The sequence below is a fragment of the Bidens hawaiensis genome, unplaced genomic scaffold (genome assembly GCF_021521415.1).
Source record: "Bidens hawaiensis isolate Kalapana, Puna unplaced genomic scaffold, B.hawaiensis_p1.1 tig00021024_1, whole genome shotgun sequence".
NCBI lineage: Eukaryota > Viridiplantae > Streptophyta > Magnoliopsida > Asterales > Asteraceae > Bidens > Bidens hawaiensis.
In genome coordinates this window covers 50,104-72,863 of record NW_027493248.1, presented here as the reverse complement: position 1 = coordinate 72,863, position 22,760 = coordinate 50,104, and the positions used below count along the sequence as shown (strand labels likewise).

Genomic DNA, 22,760 nt, shown 5'->3' with positions numbered 1-22,760 from the left:
TGATATAATTTCTAAATACAAATAATATTTAATAATTTTCTATTAATATGTAAACGAACATGAATGATTATAAACGAACGGCCACGAATATAAATGAACGAGTGAAACATGTGTTCATGTTCGTTCGATTAATTAAATAAACACAACATAAATGAACTTTTTGCCGAACGGTTCATGAACAAGCAGAATAATTAACTAATCTATAAAGCTTACAATATTGTGTTTATAGTGTTTATTTCACCTTTTAATCATTGTATTTAAAGTTAAGTATCACCATTAATCGGGTTATTCTGGTTAATCCGAAACCCGACTTATTTTTTTCCAAAAATAAACCCGAACCCGACGCAATTAACAATGCAGGTTATTCGGGTTAATCGAATAGCCCGATTAATACTTTTTGACCCTATTTAACTCGGGTTAATCGGGTTCAGGTATTTGAACACCCCTAGTGGCAAGACTGAGATCCTTATGATTAGTTCGATTCTGAGGACGTCCGGGTTTTATCACTAGTGGGAATTCGATCTAATAGGTTTTTCCAGAAACTTGCTTATAGGCTTTAAGGGCTCCGTACAAGTTGATATTTTGCCAATGGTTATCCCTTGTAGTGAAGTACCTAGATTTGTTGGCAATTAATTCATCAAGAGTCAACCAAAGTACCAAAGCGACTGTGAGCGCGAGAGTAATCAACAAATATCAATGGCGATTCTGTACGCGCTAGTGGCGAGAGGCACGACGGTGCTGGCGGAGTTCAGTGCCGTGTCCGGTAACACCGGCGCCGTTGCTCGCCGGATTCTGGAGAAGTTGCCGGCGGAGGTTGAATCCAGATTATGCTTCTCGCAAGATCGTTACATCTTCCATATTCTCAGATCTGATGCTCTCACCTTCCTCTGTATGGCGAACGATACATTCGGAAGTTCGTATCTATCCTTACTCTTTATATACATACTGATACTCGCAATTAGGTTATACAGATACGTTTTACTAGATTTTAGGGTTTTGGAATTGTATGAATGCGAGTGAATGATTTATTTAATTGCTCAACTGATGGAATTTGCTTGAAGGAATACATAATTACAAATAATTTTATTGGTAAACTCACTGGTGTGTCAATTGGTAGCTTACTGTATCTGTTGATTTATTTATTTGGAGTAATTATATGTGTTTATGAGTTATGGATAAATTTTTAGGTTCAGTTTGGTTTGGTGTCTATAGATGATAAATTTAGAGGCTTTTACATAGTTTTGTTATATAGTATGTTTAAATTTAAATTCTTGTTTGGATATTGGAAAGCTAGCTCAGAGAACAGACAGTCTGCGTGTATGTTACAATGGAATTCATTAGTTTGTGACCTCACTCAAAATAGTATGTTATAGCACCGAATGATCTTTGGATAATCAAGTCACAATTAAATGCTGCTATATGACCGTTTTACTTGGTTAAATATGTTTAATTAAACAAGTCGAAGTTAGGGACAAGTGGATTACTTGACGATAACTATACATGGAAAGTTAGGTGCATCTTTTGATTATGCAAATTAAGATGATAAGAGTCACAACACACATGGGATGACTTGAACATAAGGCAAGTAAAGCCCCATGCTTGAGCCCCCTTTAGGATTTAAGGCCTCAAATTTTATATTATTTTGTTTATTATGTAGAGAAAACTACTTATAATACGAATATATAGAAGCACCTTAATTCATAAATACATAACTAAAAAGTAAAAAGCTTGTTCAAGATTTATTATGTCACCGAATAGATTTGAGCATTTTATCAATTTAAAAGGTCAAAATTTTCATAAATGAAGACATTACAATAACGAAGCCTTATGATGGTAAAAGTCGGATTTTCTTAGTGTAATTAATTAAAACGTCAAATTTTAAATGCTTGTTTAGGACTCGAGTCTGTTGAAATGCTCCTGCTATGCATTAAGGAGACGGTATCTTGTTGTTGACAGCTGCATATCAGTCATGCTCAAGCTAACAAGGCTGTTCATTACTCGTTGTTCTATTTTTTTTAAATATTTTCACTACCTTTATTATAATCAACTTAAAATATCATAGCTTGGTCTCATTTTATTCAGTGTTATCTGATCTAGTAATTTGTATAGCCTTCAACTAACATGTAAAACTTTATTCCAGGAAGAATACCATTTTCGTACTTGGAGGACATTCAAATGAGGTTTACAAAAAACTATGGCAAGGTGGCACCATATGCACCTGCTTATGCTATGAATGATGAATTCTCAAGGGTTTTGCATCAGCAGATGGAGTTTTTCTCAAGTAATCCTAGTGCAGATACACTTAACCGTGTTAGGAGCGAAGTTGGTGAGGCAAGTATTTTATCTAGCAAGTTAAACTTTGATAGAAATGTTTGATTACACAAGTTAGTTGATACAATCAATACTTTGACCACCTTCCTCACATTTTTGGAAACTGCTGATGTGTTATGAATGCGGTTAAAGCAATTTTTCCATAATTGTTTAGATTGTCGTTGTAATATACAAATGCGAATATGCATAGTGGTGATTATAGTAAGTTTGTTAAATTCTATAAACATATGATAGTAGTGGAGAAAGAATAAAAACTGTGATAACTGATATGATTGAAGTTGGAAAGTTTATATAAAACATCACACACTTTTTTAACTTTTAAGTCTTCAGATATTAAAATAAACTTTACATGGTCTAATTCATGCCCGGATCCTTTTTTTTTCTTCTTTTTTTTTGCAAGAATAACTATTACGTCCACCGATAAATAACATTTACATATTAGATATCAAGTTCTGTTTCGAACACGCATCTCTCTTTAGCTTATGAGTTATGATGGGTGTATTAGCAATCAGTTCTTAAACAACTAAAATCATTATTTTTTCTTGAAATCTAGAATTCTGAATGTACTCTCTTCATGAACCTGTGAATTTTACTTTTGTCGAAGCATGCTCTTTATTGCACCTTCATTTTGTAGAGATGTTTTTAATATGGTATGTGAGGTAGACTATGAGGCTGTTTACAGGTGATAATTTTGATTCATTAACATGTGGACGGGTTGATTTGGGTATGTTTTTCATCCTTAACTGGTCAAACAGATAAGAAAACAAAAAGGAAATGCTAACCATAACTTTTAGGGCTTTCGTGAACAACCATTATGTATGATTATTTTTGGAAAAAAAAGGAAGCCTTTACAGTTATGGTTAATACCCAATTTATATTTGTTTTTGTAAATATATATACTTTACCATAATATTGGATAAATAAGATTTTAAGTTGCATATTAACAATGACCGCAGGGTTATAGGTAGCATTTCTGATAAAAAGATGGGCTTGACGGTAAACAAGTCAAATGGGTCGAAACTTTCTGAAAGTGTTTATTATTTAATGCATAATGCTTCTATTACTTTCTAAATTGTTATATTCAAAAAGTAATTGTTGATATCACACTCAACACCCTAATTACTTATTTTTAAGTATTTCAGACAAAATGCATTTCTGGTCACCTATTTTTGATCTTCTCACCAAGTGATGACAGTTTTAATCCAACCTGTTTGATCTGTTCAGCTTGTGCCTCTAAGCTGTTTTTTTTCATTCTTTTTGGTTTATGATATCTTTAAAGATTTTAATTGCAACAATTTTTACATTTTCGCATTTAGGTACACACCATCATGGTGGATAACATTGAGAAGATCTTAGACAGAGGTGACCGTATTGAGCTTCTTGTTGATAAAACTTCAACAATGCAAGATAGTGCTTTTCATTTTAGGAAACAATCAAAGCGACTTCGCAGAGCTCTTTGGATGAAAAACGCAAAGCTACTGTAAGTAAATAATTTCCCAATGGGATAATCTGAATTATTATTTAAGCGTATCGGATGGATATGTTTGGTATTCATGTTTTAATGACTTGATAAAATGGTTTTTCCCAGGAGATCCTTTTGTTATTCCTAACTGAGTGTCTCCTCTGGACCTCTTCTAGCTATGTACCTTAAACAACGAGTATCTAATAGGAAAATTATGTCTGTCAAAACGGGTATATATATGCTTTAATCTTGAAAATGTAAATGTATATTGTTAGACTTAATCGCATGGGCTCACATGTGAAATGGGTCAGAAATCAGAATCTTGGATGGAGTTGATTTGGGCTAAGAATCTTTTAGAATTAGTTTTTGATTTTTAGTTTATGTTGGGTTTGTATATTTATGGAATTTTATTTTAGAACCCCTATTTTAGGATTTTGATATTGGTCTTTTTTCAGCTTCCTATTTGGGTTAATGTAGGTTTCTTATTCTCCAAGTTTGGGTCTATTTTAAATAGTGGGTCAAAATCTATGTAATGGGGGCACTTTAATCGTTGGTTTATCTGATAATACAAAGGGGTTGGATCAGTGATTGGACAAACTTGTATTCCTGCGAGTTTTCTTTTGTGTTCGATTCTAGGCCAACATGTATTAAGTCATAAATTGCGTCTTACCATATTTAGAATTATTGTGTTTGTAGATGTTAGCCAGAGATTGCATGTGTACTTACTTAATTAATCAAGTGAAAAACCAATAAACACATATACCCCTTGAAAACTTACACGATATTATAGTATCCAACCAGAACAAGTTAATATTCAATAAACACATTCAAAAGACTTAAAATTTCAAGCTTAATGATTTCATTAGATACAATTTTTACCTTTATATAATGATCATGATACCCTTTTATATCTTGTTTAGTCTTTACACTCCAAGCTCTCATATTCTAATATTGGTCATGTATCATACATTCTATACGCGGATAATAATACACTGTTAAAAAAGTTTGATATATATGAGTGTTAGCTGTGCATCTCTTTGACAATTTTTATTTGTTTTTTTAATTTTTATTCTTCTTGCATCGCAGGGCTCTGTTGACATGCTTGATATTTCTATTGCTGTACATAATAGTCGCCGCTTGTTGTGGAGGCATCACTCTACCCTCCTGCAGATCATAACTTGTTTCCCTTAAGGTGTTGGTTTATTACATGTTATGTTGGGTTTGTGTACATGAGTTTTGCATATCGGTTTTCAGTTTTGTGAAACCATTTGTGTTGGTCCTTGACACCGAGCTATCATCTATGTTTTACTCTTCTTTATGTCTTGTATATTATATACATATTTAGTAGTGTTAACGTTTAAACTTTCAGCTTCATACTGCCGTGTCTTAATGTGATTGTATGTGATCCCATTATCTATAATAATGTGTTGAGTTGGAATTGTTATTGTTAGCAAATGAGTAATTTCGGTTGAGTTAATGGTCCCCGCAATGTAGCTTAGCATTGGGGATGTGAAGCGCAAAACAGAGTTCCAGGTTCTATCCTGGCATTGTTGCATGATTTACGCTCTTGTTGATAGATAATTCCATGTGGTCTAATCATCTTCTATTTCACAAACACGCAAAGCACATGAAAATGAATGACCACTTGAGAGTTTAAGCTGATAATTGAGGTTGATACTCTCGGGGGTTGTGCTTTAAGAAATTTTGTAGAATTATCTTGACAAATAAACTTTATTGAAATATAATAATAATAAAGGGAATAATGGATGTTCACACAAAGCAAATCATTTGAGAAATTTATGGTATAGTTTTGTTCATTTTCTTATAACGGAGTTTTATGATGTGAATTTGATATGTGTATAAATTTTTTAGAACGGTAACTCACACACTTTTTACAAAATGACTAAATCTACTTCTAAATCATACCTATATGTTAACCATGGAATTCGAACCCACCTCTTGAAAAAGCGAAGTTTATTCAACATTTGAATACCCTTTGATTTCGATGAATAATATATCATATATATTGAAAATGGTTTGTTACAATTACACGAACTATATTACTTTGCTCCTTCTCCTTTACACTTAACGATTTCTTTTAAAGGACTAAATATTCCACTCTACAAGGATTCCTAGGCCTCTTATTCTACACCCTAAACACTTATCACCCACCAAAGTAGGAATGGATATGAGTTTTATGTCCCTTTTTATTTTTGTCAAAACCAGATTTGATCTATTAATGGAAATGAGTTTTCTTGTGTAGAAACGGGTATGGGTATATCTTAAACAATCTAACCGTTTATAACCAAAACTGTAAAATTTTAAAGGTTAAACATTCTTTATAGACTTGATTTAACTTTTAGCCCACAACAAAACCAAACCAAACCAAACCAACCTTGCATGTACCAAAGCTTAAAAAAAAGAGAAAGGAAGAAGTTACTAATCCTTCATTTGCATGTGCTAATCGTATACTCTTTTACCCAAACCATAGCAACATAACATCAAAAAGTTAACTTTATCTAAAACTTAATCTACGTGTAATAAATAATTAGCTAGATATACATTGTCATTATTCATAATTCTATAAGTTTAACCTATTTTATTCTGCTTAATTTACTTAATATTTCATCAATTCGTAATATATAAATTTACAACTTGCAAAAAACCTAAACAATTTTATAAAAAAGTTTGGGTTTATTGTTCACAAATAGGAGCTACATGGCTAAAATTTCTCATCGAACAAAGTATATGGGTATACTCCATAAAACTTACAAAAGGATCTCGGAGGCCCATCAAAGCATGAAAGCCAAGATATTTTAGAAAATGGATTCCTATTCGAAGAGTGCATAACTGCATGGATAAGCTCACACTAACCCGTCAATTGGAGAATTCAACCTTAACGTATCAGGGTAGTACGCCTGCAACAGAAGGTTCTTCGTACAATTTTGGCGAAAAAAGTAGGAATTGACAAATAACACATAAATCGAGGGCTATATGGATCCTCAAACATATATGAAAGAGAATAAAGATGGGCTAAGCTACTTATGGAAAACAAATATGAACTCCCCGTTCCGTGCCGAGTCACAACTCACCAGCTCATTTAATAAAGCTACTGAGTCGCGATTGTCACGACTCATGTGTCACAGTTCTACGAGTCTAACATACTTTCTCTGTTGAAGACAGGTGGATAAATGCTTTCTTGATGGAATTCTTTTTCTTTTAGAAATTAGAGTACGTTTTGTAGTTATAGGTAATCTATGCATATAAGTATATTGCATACTTGTAAGAGTTTTATGGCTTGGGCTTTAAATTAGTTAGGGGATAAACCTGTTTGTCAAAAAAAAAGGTGCGTGTGTTGGGGGGGGGGGGTAAGAGTGAAAAGATCCATGTCAGTGTAAATGCACATACAATTTTTTTGTTACATTTTAACATGTTTGAAGACAGGTGTAATTGTTCTTTTCATCTCCCGTTGATTCTTGAACTCTGGAAATGTAATTAAGTCATTCTTATTACTTTGTTCTATATCTTTTTCTTTCACCTTTCTTCTTATTTTTGTTTTAGTTCCTGTCAGTTACACATCAGATGTGTTAACTTTTTGTGTAGTGTTTATTCTGTTTGAAATTGTTGTAAATATTTGGATGTATGTGAAGCTATAAGTGTAATCGTTCAGTATATAGCTTAAACTTGCAGTGCGCGCATATAATGTATATATGTGTGACCTTCGGTGGGCAAAAGTAAAATTGCACTAATTTTGACGTTATTTTACTAATCTCGTGAAAATAACGTTAAAAGTGGCGGAAGGTTAATCAGGCATCATGTGGTGGCGTTGATAGCCGAAAGACAAGGGCACATGCATCAATCAGCCGATGTCCCGATGATTGAGTGCTATGTGCCTTATGTCCAAGGCTTGATGCAAAACTACTATCGAGCCGGGGGTCTCACCGGAAGCAGCCTCTCTATCCCTATGGGATAGAGGTAAGTCTGTCTACATCTTACCCTCCTCAGACCCTACCATAGCATTGCTATTGGTGGGATATACTGAGTACGATGATGATGATGATGATGATGATGATGATGATGATGATGAGATGTGTTAGTGGAATTCAACAGACAATTATATTGGTTAAGGATTATTTGACTGGTGAAATTTTATTAGGTTTAGTATATGGAATATTGATGATGTTAGATTTGTTTTATTGTTTGTTGACAAGTTTATAAGAAGTGTCTAGGGTTTATGTGGGGCCTCAAGTGGGTAGATCACTAACTGATATCGGTTTTGCATATGGTTAATAAGTCTGATCTAAAAGAAGGGAAAGCTCAATTCTTCAAATTGTGATTAAGGGAGTGATGTAATGTCGATTTTATTTTTTAGACCATTCAGATGAATTTGTTATAATAAAGGAGGTTCTGTCTCAATGGTTGGTTGAACATGATTTGCCTGTAGGCGTCTGTTTCTTGATCACTAGACATAGTTTATGCGTTAGCAGCAGCCTGTTAGGGTGATTACAAAGTTAATTTTCTTTATGGTGGTGAATTGTTTTGAGTAGAAAGGTATCTGGCTGAAATATTACACTTTCTAAAATTACGAGATCATTCTTTAGTGATAATGTAATGAATCAATGGAGTATTTTTAGTGATATGATCAACGATTTTATCTTTTAAGCAAACATGTTCTAGGCTGCTCACATGCCTTTAGACTGAAGAAATCTCGATAAATATTTAGATTCAAAGTCCTAGGTATATATGTTTCATGAGGAATTGTTGAAGACAGATGGATGAATGCTTTCTTGATGTTATTCTTTTGAGTTTAGAAATCGGAGTAAGATTTGTTACTATAGGTGATGCTGTTTACATGTGAATGGATTGCATACCTGTATGAGTTTTATGGCTTGGCCTTTGAATTGGTTAGGGGATGCTTATATATGGAAATGAACATAAACAACATACAGAAGAAACATGTAAAATAGTTGCAAAGAAGAAAAATAGTTGCAAAGGGGAAAAATAGTATATGCAAAAATTACTCGCAGAAGCAGATTTAAAAATATGTAGAAACCCTAAGTGACACATGAACTGCAAATGGAGCATATCTGAAACTGAATTAAACAACAAATCGAACAGAAGTAGAATAAACACTCTAGTTAAGCCATTCAAAGTTGAATTTGCTTCATATAAGGATTATTAGGCAAATATAAACTTGGGTCATTGCAATCATCATTAACTGATCTGTTTGAATTCATATCCGTTCGTATGCATCTTTAATGTCACTTTAGCGTAATATGTTGTAATGCAGCATATTGTCTATGGAAATTTGTTCATCTTGTGTTCTTCTGGCAAAATGCATGCAGCGTGTTAGGAGGCCAAGAGGAGGAATAAATGAGTATCTGCTCTGGCTCCCAGTTTCACTCCATAAACAGATCTATTACATTATCAGACTGATTTATGGTTATTCACAAGTTCTAATTACAAGCAAAGGAAGCAGAGTTCAATCTTTAACTGGAGAAAATGGTGGTAGTGTAGGTTTATCATCTGTACTTGAAGCTGATGTGAAGTCAATAGTAAAAATGGCAAAGGGAACTGCTGAGAAGTAAGTTGTTTCTTTTTTTTCAAGATTACCTACTGTATATATGTGTGTTCTATAATATTACTTCAAAACCTTTTTATGCTCAAGTTATCAATAACTGAATGGAGTCCTTGCACGTGACTATCTGGTTCAGTTGTCGAATGATGAATAGAAGTTAAAATATATAGCATGTTAATACACACGCGCACGCACAGAAGACATATTTTTTTGCGAGACAGATAGAAAAAAATAAACCATTCATATTTTCAGTTGTAAAACATTTTAACATACCAGAAAATGTTTAAAATGCAAATTTTATTCGTCTTTTTTAACATTATAAAAAAATACATATACAAAGTTCATTTATTTATAGAACCTACACATGTTTAGGCTATGCGTAATCATATCATGTGTAGGTATACTTCCTACACATACCTACATATGTGTTGGTAAGCATTTAAAAGTGAAAATAATATCTGCACAAATTAGTTTAATGGTTTTGTTTTACGTATATAACATAGACAAGTGTATGTAAGAGCTAAAGAGTTTTAAAATATATAAACCTTTGATAGACAATGATAGAAAAAGTTAAAACGATTGAAATTTGTTTCTTTTGTTCTTGCAATGATTTAGTCTTTTGTAATGAACCTCTCCCTATACATATGTGTGTGTGTGTATTATGCTCATATTTCTATAGCTCATGATATCTTTATTTTATTGATTTTTCTAGGGACGGGCCTTTATTGGTGGTTGCATGTGGCAGAGACACCATATCGATTGCAAGCTCTATAAAAAAACTAGCAGCTGAAAATGTGTTTGTTGTTCAGGTAAGTTTCAACTTTTTATATCTGGTTGCTTTGATATGTCAGTCCAATAAGCATATTTTTTCATCTTTGCTAAACACTGCAATTAGCATTAGTTTATCTGGTTATATTATGACTTTTGAAAAATTGGTTTCAGATTCAACATCCACGAACACAACTGAATAGGTTTGACTTGGTGGTTGCTCCTCAACATGATTATTATGCTCTGACAGCTCACGCACAAGAGCAGGTTCCTAGGCTTTTCCGCAAGTATATAACTCCTAACGAGCCACCTAGCAAGAACGTGGTACGCATCTCAATCACAAATAGTAGAAGTGGCAAGATGGGTGGGTTGGGTACCGGGTGAAATGTTGAAATGGGTCGCTTTTTGTACAGGATGACCTAGCCAGCCTTTTTTGCTTATTTTTTTATTTATTTTATCAGGTTCTTACTGTGGGAGCTTTGCATCAAGTTGATTTTGCTGCACTTCGCAGTGCAGCGATTACTTGGCATGATGAGTTTGCACCTTTGCCCAAACCCTTAATTGTGGTTAATATTGGGGGGCCTACAAGTAAGTATTTTGTATTTTTATATCTATTTAATAGAAAATTTTTCGTCAATTTGTTTTTTTATTGCAATGGTCATGAGTCTGCTTAGGCTTGTAAATGAAGCGAACGAACATGAACGGTGCATGTTCGTGTTCGTTCGTTTACTTTAACTGAATAATCGATCAAACACGGACATTAAGTGAACATGGTTTTCTTGTTCGTTTTTGTTCGTTAAGAAAATGAGCTTGTTTGTATTTGCTTATGTTTGTTTGTTGATAGTATAAACGAACAGTTCATAAACGTAAATGAACGGACGTAACTGGACATAGATGAACAAACATAGTTGAGTTAAAACCAAATAAAAGTAAAATGTGAAACCGTTTTGGGCCTAAAAAGTTAATTGACAGGCCTAAGTCTGCTTGAAATACCAGTTCGGTCCTCAATAATTTGTTTCTACAGTTTAGCTGTTATTACTTATTAACATGGTCGAGTTTGAAATACTTTCATTCATAGTTGCATTTTTGTATTAGCTGGTGGAAATTTCACATTCTTGTGCTGCTTTTAATGTTTTATACAATTTCAAGTAACTACAGATAATGGGGTTTTGTACAGGTCATTGTAAATATGGTATAGATCTTTCAAAGCAGTTAACAAACTATGTGCGTGGTGTTCTTGATAGCTGTGGAAGTGTAAGAATTTCTTTCTCAAGGAGGACTCCAGCTAAGGTACTATATATACTATGCCATTATAGCATATCTATAGCTCAATAACTGTTTCTGCAAAACGCTTTTTATTATCTGAAATATTCCATTATTATTGTGGGCTTATGCTATGCTTTATATATAATTAGGTTGCTAATTTTGTGCGGAAAGAACTTGGAGACGATCCAAAAATTTATATATATGATGGTGAAGGTAATATCAGTTGATCAGTACTATTTTTGAAAGGATATTTGATTAATTTCATATGCAATCAAAACTTGATATAATATCATATTTAACCAATAAGAAATCATAATATCAAATGCACCCATTTTCAAATTGATGGCATTTATACCTTTCCTTTTAAATTTGCTCTAGTATATGAGAGTTTGGAGTGTGAGGAGAAAGAGAAGCATATAATGGTCGTATTATAATTGTATATAATGAAATGTGTAAATATGAAACTTCAAGTATCTTGAATGGGCTTTATATGATATTCATCTGTTTGGGCTGACCGTCACATCCTTCCACTTTTATTAAATTTCAATGAATTTGATCTGTTTTACCTATGTTGCGCTTTAACGGTTTTTAAGGTTTTGTGTATTGTCAATGTAGAACCGAATCCACACATGGGACATCTAGCTTGGGCGGATGCTTTCATTGTCACAGCCGATTCAGTCAGCATGTTGAGTGAAGCCTGCAGTACTGGGTATGCATTAAATGGAATGTATACAAATTAAACTATGTTCTCTCTCATATATGTAACATCCTATTTTCGCATTTTTTCAGGAAACCTGTATATGTAGTCGGAGCTGAACGATGTAAATGGAAAATCGGTGAATTTCATAAAACTTTAAGGGAGAGAGGTCTGGTCCGGCCATTTACAGGCCTTGAGGATGTAAGTTCCATATAAGCATGCACCATGTTCACCTTTGATGATTAACTGGCTTGATTTTTCAGAACATGTTATATTGCCTTATATCGCAAATAAACTATTATTCTTCTGAAAAAAGTTTACTTTTAATTCAAAGTTCATTGTTTTCTAGAGCATTTTGTGTATATACTTTGTTTAAACAACCATCACATGTCCAAGATTGCTAAAATCGCTCACTTACAACAAATACATTTTACAAGTTTATTTGCATGTTCTCATTTGAAATGTGGTATTTATTAAATGTTACTATTTTTATATATACGTATATAGTTATTTATAATTTTAATTTTACATATAACAAAGTATATATTATTTAGTTATATTTATTTTCTAAGATTAAAAGTACTATATCTTTGTATATATTGGACTTGTATAGGCTCGTGAGTCTAGTCAAAACTCGGTATGTGCAACTCGGGCTTGTTTGAGCTCAGCTCGAATCTAGCCTTTAGTGAGCCAATCTCTAGTGGCTCACGAGCTCTTACACCCTACATGTCAGTAATGTACAACATTCCTATACTTTTGAGCTCGAGCCTGAGTTAAGCCTGTGATTCAGCCCGAGCTCAGTTTGTGAACTCTTGACATAATTAACCCAATTTCACATGTGAAACCTTGCAGATGTCAGAAAGCTGGAGTTACCCGCCTTTAAATGACACCGCAGATGTAGCAAACCGTGTACATGAAGCACTTGCTGATCGAGGATGGAGATTGCGGCCATAAGAAAGCTCTTCAAATTAGTTATGATCTTTATGTTTTGCTTAATCTGCAGCATCTTGCTGATTTATCAACCACATGTGTCCCAAGATTCTGCAGATATACTACAAACCTGGTCAGGCTTTTCCTTTTCTTTTTTCCCTTTTGTCATGCTTTGGGGATTGATTATACATAATATAGTTTTGGTACAAACGAGGAGGCGTGCTTGTATTTAACTAGCATTTACAGTTTACGTCTAAAATTTGAAAAGAAAACCTCGAGGGCTATATTCATTTGTGTTCTTTGAACGATTCTATTTTAATCAAGCTAATAAAAGATGGGTGTATCTAGTGATAATTTGTGATGTGGTTTTTGTTACTGGAGCAATGACATGCGCAACTGAGATACGATGGATTCGAATTATAAGTATGAGTTTTTGATATGACATGTAATTTGAGTGTACGGATTTAGTCTTCAAGTTTGGGTCAGTTTCAGGTCGTGTTTGGGTCAACATGGCAAGTTGGCCTGTTAAGTGCATTTACTATTAAGAAAACGTGTTAAGCTATAAATTAAGCTAATTGGGTATTTACATGTAGAAGATAAAAGAGATGTGCATTTGGTTATATAGTTCCAAGTGTAATTAATTATTTTGGATACATTTGTATATTTGGTTGTAAATTTGTGAGTCTTATACAAAAGAATAAAATTCTGGGGTAAAAGGGTATGTTTGTGTCAACCCGCATAAGATCTTTTATTCGGATTCATGTATAACATGATCTTCGGGTTCAGTTTGACATGCCAACTGCAAACATGATTTGTTTAATGTTCCAATTCGAGTCATTTGGCCAAAGGGTGTGGTGTGATCAGTATATGGCTGTCTTTCAAGTGAATCGGCAAGCCATAAGTTACCTGAAGTCCTCAATACGAGTCATAAGATGTTTGGGTTTGCTATGTTATATGGAGAAACGAAGGGTTAAGAATGTATTATGACTTAAATTAGAGGCTCAGTTTAGTCATGTATCAAAAATTGAATGTTTTAAAAGATGATAATTTGTTAGAAATATGAAAGGTATTCATTTTAAATTTGGCCAAAAGCTTTTTTAATAATTCATCAACTTAAAAAGGTTCAACCTCTTCTGAATTCATAAGTTACTATTAATTTTTCATTCTATAAACCGTGTTTGAATCAAAAGGAACCTTATCCAGTTTGGATTGAAATAGCTAGAAACTTAAATAAGGACAAAAGCATAAACAAGAAATAATGGCATCCAAAAACCAATATTGAATCAAATGGAAGAGTGAACAAGCCATACGTGTGATATTGAATGTGTAACCCGTACATCAGCACGTCTAGAGCAGTAACTATGAGTTACGACTTTCATAAATATGTTCGGGGCATTACCCTCTAAGTTAGCACCTCTGAAATCAAGAGCTCTCATATGAAACATTTTAAGAATCATGAGGCCAGGACACTTGTGCCACCACAACTTGACAAAAAGTGTGACAGACCGAGGATAACACACACATTATTAACTACAGACCAATAGTAAGCCCCGGCAAGACAACTTGCATGATTGACACATAATACCCGCTATGGATTTAAGCCTTTGTATGAAAAGTAGCATTGACGTAATGTTCCAAAAGACATCTTACTACCACCTAAACTAAAATAAACAAAAAAGAAAGCAATTCAATACTTTACTTTGTATCGTTTAAGCTAATATTTACTCTCATCCTATGGGTTGTCTCGTTGTGCAACAACTTAAATAAAAGACATGAGGCCATCGTTCTAGACTATCTTTTGTAGCAACACAACTCAGGCTTAAACAATTATTCAGAAGTCATACACGAACTCTCAAATTAAATGACTTAACTCGGCTCGGGTCTTGGGATTGATGGTTCAGTGACGGAGACACAATCAACACCTAAAGATCTTTGATTCAAGTCTTAGTTTAGTAAGTAAAAGAAATATACCATTTTAAAAAAATGTTAAATTTGACTATGTTTATAACTCACAATGTTAAAGTGGGATTTTTTTTTGTATTTCTATGTGGTATAAGAAAACCATTTATGTTTGTAGATGATTTGCTTAAATATATGTAAAATTAGATAACTCACAACAGGGCGTTGCATGCTTTAACCAACAAACCTAGACTCGCAAGAAAGGGATGGGGGTGGGGGGTTGATGTTTTTATAAATCACATCCAAGAAAGATACATGCACATGATTTATAGTGAGACTCTTGGTAAAAAAACAAATATGGGCTCATTGGTTAGGGTTTTGTACTGTTACCAACGAGCATATAAACCCATTTTTTACACAACAATTCACACATATTTTCAACCAAAAAAAAAAATTTATTGTTTTGAAGATTAAAAAAAACTACTTTACAAAAACTTTAAAAAACTAAAACTTGTTTTAAAAATTTTAATTTTGTTTTCAAATTAAACAAGCTTTTAAAAAATGAGATCGAGTAAATCCGAATTCACTAGAAAATGATATTTTAACATTTGACTCTTTGAGAGTTTATTAAAGACAACCCAATCTCATCAAGTGTTACGATCTACGTTCATTTAACCGATTTTGACGTGTTGTGGTTATACTTTATAAGTCGATAATCCAATGCCTAGCGCTTTGGTCGAGAGATGCCGGCCAAAAACGCACACCTTTCAGCTTCTAAACAACGTAACTCTACAAGGCATTCCCGAAGAAGTGGTATGATGGGTGCTTTCCTTGTAATAAATAAATACTCGGCTGATAATTTAGTCGTCGTCGTCGTCATCAACCACCTGTTTTTTCAATGAAATTACCTTTACCTGCACATATGCATACATACCTTGGTATGAATGCATTAGTAATACTCTCTTCGTCGCCAAGTTATCGCTTTATGTATTATTAATTAAATTTCCACATCATTTCCACCTATATATATATTTAACCTCTTCAGGAACATCACTCACCTTTCTTCACTGCGATTTTATTTCAGGTCAACTCAATTTTGCTTTCATTCAATCAGTATTCTTCAATCTTTTAATCAATTAGGTTTTGATTATCATGATTATGATCGCAGGTTATTATTATTATTATTATTATTATTATTATTGTGGTTCCTGTGTAAATAAACTGGACTGGAGGTAAAAATTCGCCTAGGGTTAGGGTTAGGGTTTTGTTGTTCTTCAAATGCAATTGCAGAATTTGTTTCACTTGGATAACCAAGGATTATTATTCGGGATTCGAGTCACTCTGCCCAAGGCCAGGACGCGTAACAAATCCAAAATTAAGGTTTTGTAATAGTAGTTATATAAGAGGATGACTCGAGTTCGCGTTGTTCTTCCAAGAGCCTCTGCGGATTCATCGTCTTCGAGGTCAAGTTCTGGTCCAACGCCCACTCATGAAGCTCGAGAACATGATCCGTGTGAAGACGAAGAAGTATCGTTGGAAGTTGTTGAAGATAAGAGTGAAGAAGCGAGTGCTGTGGGTCCGGAGGAGGATAATTTAACGAGAATGGCTGGTTTGAGGGTGATTGATGAGGAGGAAGAAGAAGAGAATAATGTTTCGAAGGATGATAATTATGCTTTGCAGGATGTTTTTCACGGTTCGTGTCCGCCAGCGCCACCTGCCCCGCCACCGAAACCTAGAATTGGGTCGTCTAGAAGAGCAAATGTGTGGCCGGTTGTATCGACCAGGACGTCGCCTACGGGATCCCACCCTTCGTCGCCGAAGTCTCATGGTGATAATGAGGGATATAATAGTGCTGATGAACAGGTCCCTAGCTATGGATCTTCATATGATAATGCTGTGAGTTTTGTTGGCCATTTAGTTGAAGTAGGATTTACCTTACGTATGCCATTGATATTGGTGGACTAATTTGGTACATTTCTCAGGAAAGGGATCGTCAATTTGAGATTGATATTAGACGCTTAAAAGGTTTTGAAGTGAAAAATATGAATGAAGATGGGAATTGCCTGTTTCGTGCTGTTGCAGATCAAGTGTATGGTGATTCTGAAGCTTATGATTTGGCTAGACAAATGTGCATAGATTACATGGTATAGAATTCACAATAACTTTTCATAGTCAAAGCTTTATTTTGAGTACAACTGCCTTATATGCTAGTGTTTTTTTCAATATGTTTGTAATTTATACGTAAAAACTTCTGATGTGTTACTTAGCAAATTGAGTGATATATAGAAACATTTGAAAACATTAGACAGCCATGTTGCAATCATAGTAAACCTAAGCTAGCAGTGCCTGTTGGGTAGTTGCTAGAAATCTGGATTTAGCTTGATGGCAACGTAGAACTTCAAAGAAGTACACACTTGAAGGATGTTGGAACTAAAAATCCATAAAATATGTTTTATTACTGAATTTGTGAAGTATACAGAATATATTTTATATTTATGTGTGTGTTTGTTGTCACGCCTGAATATGGAAGCGAAAAGGTTTGTTTTTTTACAATTACTATTAACAATGTAAACGAAGATGCATTTGCATACATCAATAGACAACATGTAAATGTGTATTATGAAAATGGATGCTTTGCATATTTTTTTTAATTATATTCTATTATGTCAACAGTTACTAACAGGGTTTCTTTATATCAGGAACGCGAAAGAGACCACTTTTCTCAGTTTATAACAGAAGGTTTCACTAGTTATTGCAAGAGAAAGAGAAGGGATAAGGTAATATATTTTACCAAAATAAGTCATGTGTGCAATTTTAATACTAAATACGTCATATTTTACAATTTATGTGTGTTAGGTATATGGTAACAATGTGGAGATTCAAGCTTTATCTGAAATGTACAATCGCCCTATCCATATATATTCCTATAGCTCAGGTAATTCACATGCTATTAAATACTGTTTCACATTTTAGTGCGTGTATTTTCATAATAAAATAAAGTATTTGGTTGCAGAGCCCATTAACATTTTTCATGGGAGCTATAACACTGACACACCACCAATACGGCTAAGTTACCATCATGGTAACCACTATAACTCTCTTGTTGACCCGCATCGACTCGCAGTTGGTGCTGGACTCGGTTTTAGCTCCCTGCAAGGGGTAAGCCTTTTGCTGAATTTACAGTAATAATATTAGTTTTTGAATAAAATGATTTACCGTCTGTGTTTGAATTTCAGTCAAGTGTTGATAAAAATCAAGTCAAGGCAGCGATCAAAGCCCAACAAGACCAACAAATTGATAATGTAAATACTTTTGTGTTAAATTCTACATACAATGTTTACATAGGTATCATCTTTTAGCAGCTTTGACGATTAACAGGCTCTACTGGCCGAGGCACGGTTTTACTCAGATGTAGAGTTAACTGAGAAAGAACTTGAGTGCATGGTTATGGAAGCTTCAAGGGCTGAATATGTTGCTGCTAATGAGAGGTTTATACATAAACTGGGTCCCACAGAATCATCATCATCTAGTTCTGGACCATCATCTTCTGCAGCCAGTGAGTAATATCTTAAGTTTTCATAGGTTTAGTTTTACATAACATAAAAATTACACTTATAGTTCTCATTGTTCACTCATCCATAACATTTTTGGTCCTAGACACTAACAGAAAAAAAATCTCCAATTTATTTTAAATGACCATTATACCTCCTTTTTTAAAAAATAAATAAAGACTCCCAAGTCGTCGTGCAACACTAGTCGCCGCCATCCTCCGACTGGGTGGAGGGGAGTTAATTCAGGGTTTTCTTTTTTATTTTTGCTCTTTTAAGTTAAGGAAGGGGCATAGTTGTCAATTTACAGATTTCATTTTAGTAAAAAGAGGCAATAGTGTTACAAGTTGGCGGAGAGTGGGGGTAATTCAGGGTTTTTATTTTTTGTTCTTTTAAGTTAAGGTTATAATTGTTATTTAACAGATTTTAAAAATGATTTTTTAGTAAAAAGAGCCAATAGTGTTACAGGTTGGCTGAGAGTGAGGACCAAACCTGTAATTTTCTGAAAGTTCCTGACCAAACCCGTAACTTCTGAACATTTCAGACCAAAACTGTAATATGATCGTGACAAGGGGGCATCCATGTAATTAACTGAAAAAGTGAAAGGAAAAAAAAGTGAGTTTGCTTATTAATTATTATGGTTTGTGAAACAGGTACAGACATCAGGAAGGAACAAGATAAGGGGTTAATAATCAGCAGCAGCATGCAGATGGTGCTGTCGATGGGGTTCAGCTACGTGCAGGCGATTGAGGCGTACAGCATATTTGGCGACGATGTTGATTCAATGGTTTGTTATCTTTTGGAAATTAACACCAGGCGTAAAGGCAAGGCCGCCTCCAGCACCACCACCCACTGAAAAAAAGAAGCAACAACTAAAATGGTGGTCATATGATAGATACTGCTACTGCTTTCTTATCTTACTTTTATTGAATCTTAAACTTTTCATAAAATGAGAACGAATCTTGTTATTGTTTGAATATGATATGTCGTCTTTTTCTTTTGCCATGTGGCATTTGCTTTGCTTTATATTGGATCTGATGGTGATATCTACTCACTTTCGTGTTTTATGACGTTGTATAAAAGCATAAAGTAGGTATCACCGAACTTATGTTCCTTTTCAAGTGACTCACATGTGGTACAAACTAAATCATTCTTAAATAATGCAAACCATATACTTTCAAATAATAAAAAAAGTTATGTTTATCATGAGGATGTTTAAAATATACAAATACTTTTTAAAACGAGCCGGCTCTATGTATATTTTTTGAAAGTACTTTATTGTTAGAGCTTTCTTTTTCTTTTTTTTTTTATCTTCTTTGCATGTGTTGCTCTTTTTAACATGTACAATAAATTTGTCATTCGTTTGTAGTGTATATAAAAAATCACATGAAAAACGGGTATATGTGTGTCTTTAATGCTTGATCCATTCGTTAGAGGTATAAATGAGCCAAGCAATTCATGAACTATTAAAACTAGCTAATAAAATGTGATGTTTAAACAAGCTCGAGTATAAATTGAAGCACAATTGAGAAACAATCTCAAACCTGAAGTTTACCTATCAAGTTTGATAATGCTCCTTAAACAATCTTATTATTTATAAACATAATAAACTTATTTTATATAAATATATCGTAATTGACATTATAATAATAATATATACAAAAGTAAGTACGTACTCATATAAAAAAAATTTAAATATATAGTAAATCGAGAACCATTTAAAATGAAGCTTAAAAGTTTATTAACGTATTGAACCTGAGCTTTAGATGAACAGAACTTGAGCTTCGTCTAGTGGTTTACACCTTAGGTCCAGCATAGATGTTCAAACAATTTTAAATCAAAGTGTATACTACCTAATATTTTGTTTTTATATATATTATATATGCTGAGTATGTAAACATGTAATATAATAAAAACATTAGTTAATTAAATAAAGGTTTAAATAACTATTATCACGTTTTTTTTAATTAAAATAATAGAATCACATGCAATAAATTATAAATATATTACATCAAACTTTATTTAAAACCAGATCCCGGATGTATGTGGGTGGATCTTCAATTTCAATTGAAAATTTGTTGACTTTATAAAGTCAACCCATCTTCAAATCACTACTGACTGACTCCACTTATTATTATCTCCAGATATTCTACTACACATATCCGATTAACATGGGGTTGGTGAAGGCGGCTGTTGGCGATGCATTCATGTACAGTATATATTTTGTGCTTCCACCATTGGCGCCATCGCCAATACGTTCGGCGTCCAACTCCAAGGCATGGCATCGTTATCTATCACAACTTCATTAATATTCCTCATCTCCCTCGTCTTCGGTTTCATCGCCGATGCTTTCGGTCAACGCCGCCGGTGCCGGCGGAGCTGACGATACGCTCGTGTCTACTGCCGTACGCTTTCCTGCTCAGGTGATATTACGATTTAGTTTAACTGAATAATAGATCTGTAACGCTAAACGTTAAAATTGGCGCGATATGATCGGTAGAATGTAAATATATATGTTCGATATCAAATTTGACGTGGAATCGTGTGTGTTTTGACTTTTCGAAGTGAAATTGTTGGTTGTGTAATAGATCGGTGACTAATAGGTCTGTAAACGAATCTAACGTGTTCAGTGAACTGTTTGGCAGGAAGTTTTGTTTATTTAATAAATGGACTAACCTGAACAAAGTTTTTTGTTCATTTGATTATACGATTTATGCTCGTTCATGTATGCTCGTTTATTTACATTCGTTCGTTTATGTTCGTTTAAGTATGAAAGCTTATAGTTTAGATGTGTTTTTTGGATGAATCATGTGCTTGATGATTTATATGTGTTTGTATATGTTCATTTAAGTGTGTTCATTTGTGTTTGTTTACGTTTGATCATTTATGTTCATTTAAGTGTGTTCATATGTGTTTTTTTTTTACATTTGATCATTTATGTTCATTTAAGTGTGTTCATATGTGTTTTTTTTTACATTTGTTCATTTATGTTCATTTGTGTTTGTTTACGTTTGTTCATTTATGTTTGTTTACATTTGTTCATTTATGTTCGTGAGGTGTTTATATTGATTTCTGACAAACAAACGAACATGAACATGAACATTTTCATAATGAACAAACTAGAACTGAAATATTTGTTCGATTAATTGTTCATGTTTGGTTAAAATTAAATGACGGAACATGAACATGCCGTTGTTCGTGTCCGTTCAGTTCGTTTACAGAAAGTACAGGATCGTAACTTCAGCAGTTGAAATTGGCACAATTTGATCCTTAGAATGTGAATATCTGAAGTTCAGCATCTAATTCGATGAATGCTTTGAACTTTCAATTTGAAATTGTTTGCATTGGTATTACATAACTAATGATAGTATGATGAATACTTTGTTTCTGAATAACGGAATTAGAATTCTGTGCAGGCAGTTGGAGCAGTTGGTGGTGTAATTGCAATAATGGAGTTGATGCCATTAGAGTATAAGCATATGCTAGAAGGACGTACTTTAAAAGTTGACTTGCACACAGGAGCCATTGCTGAAGGAGTGTTGACTTTTGCTATTAACTTTGTTGTCTTGTGGATTTTCATCAAGGGTCCTAAAAGCTTATTCTTGAAGAATTGGTTGCTTTCTGTGGCTTCGATGGCGGTTATTGTTCTTGGTTCAAGTTACACAGGTCCTTCAATGAATCCTGCCAATGTAAGTATTACAAAACTCGTATATGATTTATATTATAAGTTATTTTTCATGTTGACTAAATCTAGCAGTTATATAAGGTTTTGATTTGCTTAGCTTGATGATTATCAATGAAAAGATAAAATAGTTGGTTAATTTTGTATCGTGCAGGCGTTTGGGTGGGCGTATGTAAATAATAAATACAATACATGGGAGCAGTTCTATGTTTATTGGATATGTCCATCATTAGGGGCAATTTTGGCTGCCTGGTTTTATCGGCTTGTCTTCCCCCCTCGACCAGCTTCAAAGACTAAAACGGCCTGAAAACAAGGCAGGTGCGCCGTGCACATTTATTATTAAAAATGGGAAGTTGATATTGTGATTTGTTTAATTTAGGCATAATAATATGTAGTTTATGTGACTTGTGTAGCTTCAGTGAGCAGTTTATAGTTTAGGGACATAATTGTAAAAGTATTGTGAATAAATCCAATTTATGAGTTCATTGATCATGAATTTAGGGTGGCCAATTTCTTACATGACATGAAAAACGGCACGAAAATAGTCAAGTTTTGGGTTGTTATATTCATAATGTTTAATAAACAGGCCATGTTTAGGC

At 33.8% G+C, this 22,760-nt stretch overlaps 3 protein-coding genes and 1 pseudogene across 4 annotated transcripts; all 4 read left to right on the top strand.

Moving 5' to 3' along the window:
* Positions 1 to 637: 637 nt before the first annotated feature.
* Positions 638 to 5,212, top strand: LOC143562483 (vesicle-associated membrane protein 714-like). Its single transcript, XM_077050269.1, has 4 exons — positions 638 to 913; positions 2,141 to 2,331; positions 3,648 to 3,811; positions 4,880 to 5,212. Exons 1-4 carry the CDS (start codon positions 697 to 699, stop codon positions 4,968 to 4,970), a joined length of 663 nt encoding a protein of 220 aa, XP_076906384.1. The 5' UTR covers positions 638 to 696; the 3' UTR covers positions 4,971 to 5,212.
* A 3,600-nt stretch (positions 5,213 to 8,812) lies between these two features.
* Positions 8,813 to 13,583, top strand: LOC143562482 (mitochondrial fission protein ELM1-like). The gene is made up of 9 exons (XM_077050268.1): positions 8,813 to 9,377; positions 10,084 to 10,180; positions 10,314 to 10,463; positions 10,601 to 10,727; positions 11,317 to 11,429; positions 11,555 to 11,618; positions 12,021 to 12,114; positions 12,195 to 12,303; positions 12,955 to 13,583. Exons 1-9 carry the CDS (start codon positions 9,094 to 9,096, stop codon positions 13,054 to 13,056), a joined length of 1,140 nt encoding a protein of 379 aa, XP_076906383.1. The 5' UTR covers positions 8,813 to 9,093; the 3' UTR covers positions 13,057 to 13,583.
* A 2,552-nt stretch (positions 13,584 to 16,135) lies between these two features.
* Positions 16,136 to 19,662, top strand: LOC143562481 (OVARIAN TUMOR DOMAIN-containing deubiquitinating enzyme 6-like). The gene is made up of 9 exons (XM_077050267.1): positions 16,136 to 16,163; positions 16,222 to 16,827; positions 16,914 to 17,075; positions 17,631 to 17,708; positions 17,788 to 17,866; positions 17,945 to 18,090; positions 18,168 to 18,233; positions 18,310 to 18,487; positions 19,133 to 19,662. Exons 2-9 carry the CDS (start codon positions 16,339 to 16,341, stop codon positions 19,333 to 19,335), a joined length of 1,401 nt encoding a protein of 466 aa, XP_076906382.1. The 5' UTR covers positions 16,136 to 16,163; positions 16,222 to 16,338; the 3' UTR covers positions 19,336 to 19,662.
* A 988-nt stretch (positions 19,663 to 20,650) lies between these two features.
* On the top strand, positions 20,651 to 22,660 carry LOC143562477 (aquaporin SIP1-1-like; annotated as a pseudogene). Its single transcript, XR_013140492.1, has 3 exons — positions 20,651 to 20,902; positions 21,896 to 22,168; positions 22,316 to 22,660. The product of XR_013140492.1 is annotated as an aquaporin SIP1-1-like (transcript).
* The last annotated feature ends 100 nt before the right edge of the window (positions 22,661 to 22,760 follow it).